Genomic DNA, 13,099 nt, shown 5'->3' with positions numbered 1-13,099 from the left:
AAAACACTACATTCCTAAATGAAAAACCAGGAGAAATGGAAGGATCGTGAGCAGGAGTCATCACAAAAAAGTATGACAAGAACCTTTATGAAGAAGCAGAAGTACAGTTAGTGAACCTATGAACTTCAGCTTCTGAGAGACTGAAGCTAACACTTAGACGGCTTAACTGATCAAGCCAGTCAGTAATGTTAAACATGACTGGCCACAAAAGCAGATAGTTGACCTTTGTGTGTTAAATCTTGCTTAGAAAATCTACCTCCTATTTCAAGTACAAAGATTACCACAATGACTGCAATTTAAGCCTGCAACATGACTAATTTAAACTATTTTTTTTAAATGTGACTTCTAGTCCTTTTGTTCTGAAAAATAATGTTACCAATTCAGTGTTTTTCCTGTCTCTGCAAGACAGTCAATGCTTCCACCTTGCCCTAGCATGAAACTAGCACAATTTTACCCCACTGCCTTAGCAATGTTCACATTCACACTGACCAGAAATGCTTCAGATTAGTATTTCTATTGTAGGAAAAGAACTAAAAGCAATAAAAGTAGTCCAGAAAGACACCATAGCTGTTTTTAGAGAAGATACAAAAAATGGCAAGATAGAATTACGGCAGTTTAGCAGACACATCTATGTTTTTCACTGGAGCACGGGGAAGAAAGCTCCTCCTTAAGGTGCCACAACTTCACTAGCAAAGTTGTCCAGCACGTGCACAGAAACAGCCATGACTTGTCAACTTCAGAAAAGTTAATACAACTACGAGAAACTTCAACTTCCAGAAAATTTCTTCATGTAAATCTAAAACCTGAATAACCAGCAGCAGTATAAGTTCTTAGACCTCCAGTATCATCCCTAAAACTGTTAAGATAGCAGTTTAAGATTGCAGACCACCAAAAAAAGAGAATGTGGAGGTAGTACTCTTAATCCCACAGACGTTCCTTGCCAGAACTATTTCCAGATGAGAAAAGAGAAATAAGACAAGCAAGTTTTCAAAGAGTGAAACAGATCTTCAACATCAATAATTTCCATTAACTGGAAATTCTTCCTCCTCTACCCCTGCTCAGGATAACAAATATACTGTGTGTGAACACTATTGCCAGAGCACTGCCAGGTCTGTCTACCCACTCAGATCTTCCCTTGGCATTCAGTTTAAGGTATTTATGGAAATGTAGTAACATCAGACATACACAGATAGATGTAGATGATACAAAAAAATACCCAGGTACACAGCATTTGCTCCTTCCCCATCAATTCAGGTTTTATTCCATTATCCTAGCAAAATTAGACCATCAGACAAGCTGTTCAGCGACTGTTAAAACCCTCTGTTCTATAACACTGATGACAGTAATTGGAGGTGGAGAGGAAGGGAAGAAAGAAATTAACTCCCCATTTAAGGATATAAAGTACTGCCTGCCTGCCCCTGGTTCCACTTTAACTGAAAAATCTGCAGAGTCACACATAGACTCTCTGAAAGAACAGTCATGTCTTAAGTCACAGATTCCAAAACCTTACTTTCTACAATCATCAATGACCTACTGAGAAAATTTCACCAAATTAACAGAAATATGAAACACCTCTAATAGAAAAATAACTTAATAGGCAACCGAGCTTTTCTTCAAACTTTCACTAAAACACTTTACAAATTGTCAAATAATAATGTATACATCTTACCTGCTTTTTTCTTGAAGTTGCCTTGGGCAACAGACTGGCTGACAAAACTGATGCAAACGGCGAGCAACACAGCTCAGGAAAAGGATTTGGAATTGATGGGATCTCCAAAATACTGTCATCTTTCTTTTTTCTCCTATTGCAACAGAATACATAATATCAAGCGATAATTCTAACAACTGCTGTTAAAATGGCAATGTCCAACCACAATACATGAAACACTAAGATACTAATACCATCATTCTTCCTGGTTGCAGCAATTAGCTTTTTTTTGTGCAGTTATTTTACTTAATCAGTAGGCTGAATATATTAACATACAGTGCCTAGCACTACTTGAAAGCAATCCAAGCATTCAACTCTGAATATAAAGTTGTCTGAATATGCCTAAGTCTTTGCAGAGTAAGAACACAGATATATTTATATTGGCTTCTAAGGACATTAGTAAATATTTTGTTGTCCCTGTGTTTATGCCAATGCCTGTGTACACATATTACAACAGTGGATGCATGTAACTTCTCAGTAAAACTTCCCAAATACATCAGAACAGTATTTTAAACAAATGGAAACTTTTTTTCACCAGAATCAGGAGTCAAAGCGACTGACAAGACAAAATAGGGCAAAGCAATACATTCATTTCTGTTTTCAGTTACTTTTGTACCTGAATCTCCACAGCTCCATCATAAAATAAATATCTCAATTGTTGCTGGTTAGGATTGTGTCAGAAGTATCACCAAGAAGCATTTGCAAGAGTAGTGAAGATAATCACTACTGTACTTGCTGAAGAGCTCAGTTATGCACTGGTTTAAAGTATCACATTAATAACGTGGTTGTTTAGACTGCTGTGTACATTACAGTGCACTGTTTTCTTACATAAAATATTGAACAGCACTTTGTCTACTTGATTTCATTTGGAGAGGAGCACCCAAAGCACTTGAAGTATTTGCATCTGCCAACATGTGAGTTGATGGTTCCAAGCTTAACATTTTACTTTACTGCCTTCTTTATTATCATTCCAGATTTCATATACTAATTGGTACAAAGTACAGAAAACCATCAGAGTAGGGTAATGATACAGAATGAAGATGCTTCCAGTGATATTTAGCTTTAGAAGGAGCAAAAAATCCTGTATGCAGTTTTAAGATTTTGTAAACTTCAGTCTACCAAAACTCATCAGATGTTTCACGAAAAACCCTAGCTCCCACCTTCTTTTACGAAGAATAGAGACCAATGCCTTTAAAAACAGCCTGAGAGGTAACGAGCAGGGTGCACACCGCTGACAGCAATTACAGCGGCATCCCTCAACGGTGAAGCGGTTTTATCTCACGAATATTCTGAGAAAGGCACTGCAAGGATAAAGTAGCGGCTGGCTCAGCCTGACAAGGCAGGCTCGGCACCGCCGGCTCCTTTCACCTCAAACTGGGAAACCTCAAAAGAAAAAAAAAAAAAAAAAGGCGGTGGGGGGACACACACGCATCCGCAGCGGAGGAAAGTGTCTGCAGGGCCGGGAAACAACTTTTGTGCACCAGGGAGGCGCGGGCCGATCTCTGGCCAGGCCGCCCCCTCCTGCGCTTCGCCCCCTCCCCGAGCCGCCGCTCCCCGGCCCCCCCAGCCCCGCGTCCCGCCCGCGGGGCGCTGCCCAACCCCGACGGCACGGGCGGCCCTGGGGGGAGCGGGGGGTGGCGACGGCGCCCGCCCGGGCTCCGGCCTTACCTGTCGGGGGGCAAGGGCGGCGGGTCGCCCCCGGGGGGCCGAGGCGGCGGGCGGGGGGAGCCGCGGGGGCCGCCGCCAGCGGGCTCCGCCGCCCGCCCAGCGCCGGGCACACCGGGCACACCGGGCAGCGGGGCGGCCATCGGCGGCGGCGACGTCCTGGCGGGGCGGCACGGCCGGCGAGCGGCCCCGGCGCTGCCGGGCGCGCCGGGCGGAGGCTGCTCTCGCTCCCGCTGCGGAGGAGGGGGAGGCGACGGGGAGCGGGGGGGAAGCGCCGCCCGGGCGGCACCGAGCGCCTTCCCCGGCACACGTGCGCGGGCGGCGGCGGGGGCGGGCGGCCGCCGGCTCTGCGCTGCGACGGGGAGGCAGCGCATGGGGCGGGCGGGGGCTGAGCCGTGTCCTTCGGCCGCCCCGCAGGCCCAGCGGAGGAGCCAGGCGGGCCCGGCAGGTGCGCGGCTCCGGGGCCCGAGGCCGCGGTGTGACCCCATAAGGCCGGGGCGCCGAGGGCAGCGGGAGCCTCGCCGAGCGCGCCCTGTCCGCCTGTGCCGCAGCCCCTGCCCCCCTGTGCCGAGCGGGGGTCCCGCAGGCGGCGCTGCCCTCGGCCTGACCCGCGACCTCCTGCCCCGGGCGGTGCAGCGGCTCCGGCCGCACTCTGCCGGACGGGCCTGCCATTCGGCTCAACGCCTGACAAATCATTAACTAGGCTGCCCCATCCCTCTGTTCATCGGGAATTTATGGTTATGCCTTGGAGAAATAAGGAATGACCGAGGCGGGGGAACAGACCCATTGCCTTGTGCCAGAAAAGCGGCTCGTGGGCTCCCGGCTGGGCCCAGGACCCACGTCCAGCCAGAGCTCCGAGGACAGCCGAAAGGGAAGACGTTTTCCCTTCACTGCAGCCTGCACCTGGCCTGCTTTATGTACACAAAAACCTTTTTGGTAATTCCGTGGCCATCCTTATCAGCATTTACCCTGTTTCAAAATACAAAATGCCACTTGGCTGTACGAAGAACAGTTTGATGGCACCAAGCAGAGTAGGTAAAATTGTGTAAGTCAGTCAGTTTGATAGTCAAAAAAGGAAAAAGCCAGCCCCTGGTAAAGACAGCTGGATGTAAAAACCTTCTGACTGTCCTTGGCATACTCAGGGGCAGTAACTGAGATGTCAGACTGGTGAAAATACAGAATGTTTTGAGGCAAGTGCTTTGCTGTTTTCCTGAACCCACTGAAGAAATGATCATACACAAGCCAAAATTTCAATTCTGGAGAAAGATTTTTCTGTCATAGAAGCAATACTTATGGTTTTCATTTTGGCTGAGTCACAGATGATTTTGCAGGACATTTATTTTCAATGAAACGAAGAATTCCTTGTCCCCTGAACGGCTCATTCTCTTATGCTGGCAGCAGAAGTGTAAGTCTGAGTTGATTAACAGTTCTTGTGTACATAGTCTGGCAAATATATTAGGAATTTTACAGGGTCAGATAATTGACTGTATTTGCTCGCTGCTCAAGAACAGCTATCTTTTTACACAACTGCACAGACTAGATCACTGTGGGTTTTTTTACAGGCATAAATGTGGCATGTTAAACATCATTGTCTTCAAAACAATGGAAGGAAGGACAACTGGTATAGGTTCTCTACGTAGAAAGTTGAGGTCTGGAAGAGATGAAAACCTGCAGGTGGCAATTGTATGCTGATATTCATCAGCATTTAAAAAGTTCAGCCACAAAAAGAAAATATGTTTTGACTTTGCACCTAGTCTGTGCAGCTTATTACATAGCTGCAACCTGACATACATGGCACGTTTTTGTGTCTTTGGCTTAGTCACGTAATTGTTTTAAAATGCCAGGCAAATAAAAAAACACAATTAGAAGGAATAATAGCAAATAAATTAAATACCTCTATTATTCCAAATAATTTAGCTAAGAATCTAATTAGTCATGAGAGCAACAATACCACTTGTAGGAAAGGTCAACAAAAAAATGAAATGCTATTGTAATTTCACTTGCATGTAGTAAGAAATAAATTAAATTTTTTTCTATATATCATAGCCTGTTCTGATACTTGCTGCTGTGAGTGTTTTCTGTGGGAATAGCATTGTATGAGGAAAATACAGTCAGTGGAATACAGAGGCACAGAAGGACCTACGTGATTGTTCCACTGTAGCATTGGAAAAGTTGCATAGGTGAAAATGTGAAACTAAAGGTTCTCCTGACTTACTGTTTCTCTTTGCAAATAACTCTAAGAATAAAAAAGGCTTCCTGAGCTTGGATAAAGATATCTGAGAGCATCTGACCAAGAATCTGTTCAGGCGTAACCTTTTGTAACCCTTTGTTTGAATAAGTACAAACCCAATAATCTCTGAACAATTAATAGAGTTGATATTAAAAGGCTGGCAGATTCCTGCTAAGTCCTGACACCAAAACTTTTGTTGAGCTGTGTGACTTGATTTCCTTTTCATCATAAATACACCTAAGCTGCCCAGTGTGATTTTTGATACTTGCTATGCTTGTGCAGCACAGTGGTTCTTGTTCTAAGACTTACAATTCCCCTAAAACTAAATTTCTGGGCATTCTTCAATACTCAACTCAGCAGGTTTTGGGTTTTTTCTCTTTTAATTTAATCTTTGTTAGTCCTGATCAGATCCAGATGTTTACCAAGTAAAATTAAAATGTATGTTGAGAAAAATCTCAATGGATTCAAGCTATTCAGTATGCACCCCACTTCCAGAAAATCAAGCTCTTCAGTTCTCAAAAGCCTGTGTGCTATTTAGAATCACAACACTTGATTAATGTGACAAAATTATGCCTTTAATTAGAGTAAACTTTCACAGTTATTCTGACAGAGTGAAGGTTTAAAAAATCCAAACCACCTGTGATTATCTTTGAAAACTGTAGAGGGTTTTGTTGGATTTTTTGTGTTACCTCTCCACACATTCCCCCTTGCTTTTATCGAAGTACTCACAATGTGGTTTTGTATGTATAATGGCTTTACCATTAAAAGCTTCACTACAATTTTTTAAAGATGGTTACACTAAGAAAACTAATGTCATACCTTTACACCATCTTTTGTCTTAGCTGCAGTAGTAGACAAAAGAATTAACTCTACTGAAGTACTAGACTGAAGCCAACAGAACTAGCTACTTTTTCTAGTGCAAGGCTGTAATCAGTCCCTAGTCTTGTCTCCCCCTTCAGTGTTTTCTCTAAAAGCCCCCCAAAATAAATTCATCAGAAGTAATGATACAGAGGATCACCTTAAGAAAAAAGTGATTTGTTCAGTAAAAAAGGCACGCCCCAATTTAAGTGTATTTATTATCTTGAGGGACCTAGAATACGTTGAACACATATTATGATCCTGGTACAACAAGCTGTGTGTTCTTGTTCTTGAGCATTTCAAAAGCCCATTTTTAACTTTTTAAATGGGGCCAAATACTTCATGGGAGCCAAATTTATCCATTGAGCATGAGTAGAGATACCAGTAGCTAACTTCTTGCCAGTAGTGGAAAAGTCTTTGAAAAGTATCTGTGGTTGAACGTTTTGTGAGGAGTTTTTCCTACTACAGCTCACGTTGAATGTTCAGTTTAGAATTATTATTGAAATGTGTATCTTTTATTTCGGATAAGGAAAAGATTCCAATGGATTACATCAGTACCACCAATCTCAGTCATTCCCACAAGCTGCTTTTCAACCTAATCTGAAACTCACTGTGTGTACAGTAACCCAAACTGCAGCACAGTAACATTCTAGTATTCCCTCTGACTAAATGCTCTTCTTCAGTACTTACTATCAAGAAGCAGATTTGTACTTGTGTTTTCTGTTGTTGTTTGGCTTGGGCTTGGGATTTTTTTATCTATTGAAAAGCATGAATACTTTAGTGTACTTGTAAGAAACCTGAGTAGAGGGATGGATTTTATTGCTAGCTTTGACAACAGTGTTTGCTGATTCAATAGCAAGTTCTGTGATTCCCTGTGACAGCTTTGTCCTCAGACAGAACATCCCCCTGATGGAATTTCGCCTTGAACTGTAACATAGGACCAGAATTAAATCCTGTGTTGAGTTCTGAGAATAGGAATGATACCCTTCAAATCAATCAAATCAAATCAAATCAAATCAAGGGCTTATGATTTCTGAAAGGTCGTTGTAGCTAAGAACAAATAATTAGGTTCAGTGTAGGGTTGACTGGGGTGGCATGTAGGGCTTGTGAGGCGCAGGTCAGACAATGTGACTTACTGGCTTCTGCTCTCTGCAATGAGGCTGCATCAAATCAGTCACTCAGCAGTGTCTGTAATAAACGATGCATTTGCACTGGCCAACCTTGAACTTCTCTAAGGCATAAAGTTCTCTCCTAGAGAGAACTGTAATAGTCCAGGGTGAATATTACATATGTATGGGTTACAGTGGCTAGGTCTGCATCTAATGGTAGTTGAAGGTTGTCAATTCACTTCCAGAAATAACTGCAGCAGTATATTATGTGGTTCATTTGTCCATAACTATCCGGAAGATTACATCTAGTCCAGTAGATGTTGTGGTACTAAGGGTACTTCTGGAAGTGAATTGACATTGGACATAAATTATAAACTATTTAGCTAAATTAAACAGACAATGTTCCACAACAGCAAAGAACTGCTGATACTTTTTACAACTCTATTTCTGGAACTCCACCTTACACAAAGAACATAATTTCTGATCTTGCATGCCTTCCGAATCCTGCAGAAAACCACAAAATTATTATGGAGGGAAGGTTTCAGGTGACTATATTATCTATGGTACTCCTTGTGTTTATCCAGCACATAAAAGTTCAGTTTCCATAATGTGAGTTGTTGGGAAATCAAATTCAAGATCCTTAATGATAGTCATTTTGTAGAATGAGAAATAAAATACAAGCATTAACCCTCCACAGAAAAACCAACCAACCAAAAAACCCAAAACCCAACAAACCCAAACCAAAACCCAACCAGAAACACCAAACAAACACAAACCAACCCCCAAAAATCCAAGAAGAAACATAGAGCTAAAATGACTTTTCACAAACAGCCATACAGTCTCAGCCATTTCTGAGCTGCTGCCAAGGACACTGAAACAGTAGAATCAGACAGAGCACAGTAAGACTCTCCAGATACATGCAAAGAGGAAGACAAGTGTCAAGTTCTTCTGGGCTAAAAGAAACAACATACCTGGTCAGACTCAAGGCAGGCAGCATTTCACTTCTGTTATCAGAGTACAGGGATGTTTTATGAAATTTAAAGACAAAATGAATTCTGTATTCTGAAAAATCGATGTACAGAGATTCGTTTGACTAAATGCAGACATCTAATACCAATTTAGGTACCTATTCTACCATGCCACAAAAAGGCATGGATTTCCTGTTTATCCTATGTTACGTGTGACACGTGTCACAGTGTGGATGTTTCAGATATCATTAGGCATTAAATATGGCAACAGACACTTGTATTTAGGTGCCTGGATTTCACTCGTTTCTTTTCTGCTTCTATAACATACAGCTCACAATAGACTATCCACGACTTTAAAAAACAAAGTGAAAGTCCAGTAACATTGGACATATTGCAGTGTAAAGATGGAATTTGGAAACTTTTGTCAGATCTTCTAAGGAGATTTTTCCTAATTCTAGGAACAGTAAGAAATTTAAAATGTGTGCATATGCATATCTGCATGAATGTGACGGGAGAAGGAATTCTGCTCTTCCAAAATCACTACAAGAATTTAGCCCATTTGCACCCCCAAATTTGCCCTGGTTGAGCAAAGCAATTTCCAAATCAATCTACCTGTGCATGTGCAATTTAGAATACCTTAAAAATGGGCTCTGAAATGGAAAGCTCTGCTGAACCCTGATGATAGAGTCATTATGTTCCTGCCAAATGACAGAAACCAAACAAATGCTTATCAGTCCAGCTGGAATTCCTAAGGTAGTGCCACTGTATGATAACATACCTGCCACCATTTTAATACATCACCTGGTAGGACGTTTAGTACTCTTTGGAATTAATTAATCACACAGAGAAGGCCATTTGCTCTGTCTCAAGAGTTTTTCCAAGAAATCTATATTCAGGAAATGAGGTATTCAATAACCCTTTGAAAAATCAGACTACTGTTCATATTTTAAAAGTGTTGTGCTGACTACTTGGAAGTTATTATATTAAAAGGTTATTAATGCAAATCTCTGTAATTCAGGAACCCTATCTAACAATGACAATCTCAGCACTTATTAAGGACCTAATTATCACAACATCAGTGCACCTAACATTTTAATGTATTTATTCCCTTCATACGGATGAGTAAATGTTTGCATCTTTATGTGCCTGAACACATTTAAAAATTAACCCTAAGTGGGTATTCAGAGTACCTGACTTTAGACATGATACCAAGTTAGGCAGGCCATCACCGAGAAGAAAAACAGAAGACTCCAGAGGTCAACTAAAAAACCTAAAGGGTTTAGTGCTGACAACCATCCCAGGATAATGTTTTGTTTCCTCTGAATACATGGATAACCTAAGGAGAACTGTCTTCTGACTTGTGCATCTCATTTTGCTGTCAAAAGTTAGACAATGCTAAGTGATTTTCTTAAAATCTAATGGAATTTGTGGCTGAGCAAGGAATGCAAACTCTGAGTCCAAAATTAGTACTCTAACAATCAGGCCATCCTTCTTTCTATAATGAAGGTTTCTTGTTTCTAAAAACATAAAAAGGTAAAATGCATTAATACTTTGGTAGTCCAAACAATAAATCAGCTTTAGATCTGGTCCAAAAGGCAATTTTCCTTTGAGCTGGAGAAAAAAGTACCTTTTCCTTTGATTTCATGTTTATTGAAGCTGTGCTCTGGAGTTGTTTAGTAGCTACTCTATTTCATTTAAAAAGTGTTTTTTTTCTAATAGTCCTAATTTTACCATGACAGATAGAACGGTTTCATAACACTAAATCTAAGCAACCTTCTAGTTCATTTTTGTGTGTTTATAAGGGAGATATTACACAATACATGAATAATAACATACAAGATAATTCCAAACAAATGTGTTACACATAATGGCCCTATAAAATCTATTTAACCATCAAAAAGTCTTACGAAATTTCCCTTGAGATATTGGGGGGCGATTGAGAAAAATACTGGCTATGGAACAAGTTCATAAGTAATTTTCACCTGACTTTGAAGAAATTTAATATTTGATGTATCAGAAGCATTTGGGAAGGATCACAAACTGAGATCATATCTAAAATTAAGAAAATTGTTGTAGCCACTCAGCCCTTTTAAATTCAACCTTCAGTGTTCTCGTTCAGTTCCATAAACTTTTCCCAATCCATTATACTTGTCTGAAAATTCAAATATGAGAAAGCAAAATGGTTTTTGGTTTTTTTACATTATTTGAACTTATTTTATAAAACAGTGACAGTGCAGTTTTTAAAACCCCCTTGAGCTTTCATCCTATCATTCAAGAAGAACTACCAGTCTAATACATCCCCTTATCATAATGTCCAGGTCTTTATACATCCACACTAGACATAAATTTGTTATACTTTCTTATGACTGGATTTCTGTGCTACTGGATCATTCCAGATGACATACCCATTCCACAGATGGACGAAGTGCGCAGTCGTATTTCTGTCAAATTCACCACAGCACATGATAAAGAATCCATAGTAGCTTTATGCTTTTGTGTTGTCATTACGGGCTGTGGGAGGACAGACAATAACTAATCTGGCAAAAAGCCTACTGGTGAAAGTTCAACCCATTGAAAACCTCTTAAGAAATGTGAACTAACAAAGTGAGTTTGAAGATTCTTCTTTCTGTGGCAGCTCTTCAAGGCCTCAAGCCCATTTTGACATGTTGTCAAGCCATGGCCACAGAGCCAATAACACATATTATTCATATTAAACCAGGATGTATCACTGAGGGTGATACATGAAACTTACTGACATATTGTATTGTGTGCAAGTTCCTTAACTAAACTCTAATTGATATTCCCCAGCCTGCATGGTTTTAGTTGGAGAAGTTACTTTGCAGTGTAGCTGGAGGTAGCCCATTAAATATTGCATTTGATCCAATGTAATTTTAGTTCAGCAACAGGTGAAGAGAGTTAATTCTTGCCCGGGCTAAGTTTTGTTTCATTGCAACTTGGATTCAGACAAAAGCTGGTTTGAGTTTCCATGGGGAGTAAGAAGCCACCATGTAATACAAGACTTCCAAACACTTTACTTTTAAAGTGTCTTTAAAAGAAAGGTGTATTCTAATACATTTTACTATAACAGTCCCTTTGGAACATTTCTCCTTTTGTTTATTTAAAGGGAAAATCTACCATTAAGTGATTTATTAAGATATTAAAACCCCATTCCATTTTCTACAGTTTGGCTGACTCTCAAGCAAGAACGTAGGCTTCTATTGTAACATATTGGGAGCTTTCAGAACCAAAGCAATTCGTAATAAATTTATTCAAATTGACACATTTCTGGTTACAATGTCCTCATTATTTCTTCAGAGTTATGAAACATGAATTATACCACTGTAACCACAGTACTAGTCAAGGAAATCTAATTTTCTGTGAAGTCTGTTTGTACAGTCATCATGTAGCTCAAGGCATACATTTGATTATTTTCTTGTACTGTTTCTTATATTGGTGTTATGCCAAAGGCTATGGTGATATTATTACCTCATTACATCTAATTCTAAAAAATATTCTTGCACAGCAGGTTCTAAAAATATATAGCTACATAACAAATTAGAAATAATTACATCACTAAAATCTCTTAGGCATACTTTGAAGAGAAGTGTATTTCACATTATTTTATATATTTCAAACACTTTTCTCTTTAAGCAGTACATGCTTTTTATCATCATAGCCAGCAAGCTAGCCAATATTTTATTCAATTCAAATTAAAGCCGAATTAAATTAACACAGAATAGAATTCCTGAATCGTGAGAACACAATCATTAAAATGATCAACATAAACCAAAAAAGAACTTTTTAAAGCAAAATCAAAAGGTTCTCCATAAGTATATTTTCTCTCATACTTTATTTATTAAATTCTTCTAACAAGAATGAAGTGAATTATAATTAAAAAAAAAAGTTGATAGCCTCTTTTACAGCTTCTTCGGATGGAAAGATTTTTTTTCTCTCTCACTTTGCTGTCAGAAATGAAAGCCTGAGCTGTAATTATTAAAGGTCTGAATTTGCATTTTTCAGCAATCCAGAGAAATTAGAGCAGCTACTGTTACAAGCATTACCATTATAAAGTTCTTTGTATAAGTATCTTCTAAGTTGTTGGTCAGCTGTTTGTTAGATGCCTTGCCAGTTATCAGGTAATCTTATAGTAGATCAAAAAGAACAGCAAAATAAAATTATAGTTTTGTATACTCATAGCTGGTAAATCCTCTGTAAACTAATGCAACTGGATGCAGTACCCAGTGCTAGAAGCTAATGCAGGAAGCTTGCGGAAGTTAAAAGATATATTATTGGATTTGTTTGTAAATAGCTATTGGGATCTTTGTCTCCAAACACCGTTCTCTTTTCCACCAGTTCTTCTTGTTAAGACAGCTGGACTGGACAACCTCACAGAGCTAAAAACTCCTCTAGGCCAAGATCTCTCAAGCTTAATGTATTTTGAACAGCTATTTGAGGATGAACACTGAAGTCAAAAAGAGCCCTGATAAGACCTTGTTGGCCTGAACTACCAGTGAGCAGGATTGAGAGAACAGAGAGTGCAAGATCCCTTCTGGAGTAGTGG

General features: G+C 40.1%; 1 protein-coding gene across 1 annotated transcript in view; it reads right to left on the bottom strand.

The window, feature by feature from the left end:
• Positions 1-3,516, bottom strand: part of GRB14 (growth factor receptor bound protein 14) — a 62,700-nt gene extending 59,184 nt beyond the window's left edge. The window contains exons 1-2 of the mRNA XM_032693213.1: positions 3,377-3,516; positions 1,670-1,802 (exon numbers count right to left, since the gene is read on the bottom strand). Coding sequence (XP_032549104.1) covers positions 1,670-1,802; positions 3,377-3,516 — 273 coding nt within the window. The remainder of the gene's footprint in view (positions 1-1,669; positions 1,803-3,376) is intronic.
• Positions 3,517-13,099: the final 9,583 nt, after the last annotated feature.

Source organism: Chiroxiphia lanceolata, chromosome 7 (genome assembly GCF_009829145.1).
Source record: "Chiroxiphia lanceolata isolate bChiLan1 chromosome 7, bChiLan1.pri, whole genome shotgun sequence".
Classification (NCBI taxonomy): Eukaryota; Metazoa; Chordata; class Aves; order Passeriformes; family Pipridae; genus Chiroxiphia; species Chiroxiphia lanceolata.
This window is presented reverse-complemented; position numbering and strand designations above follow the sequence as displayed.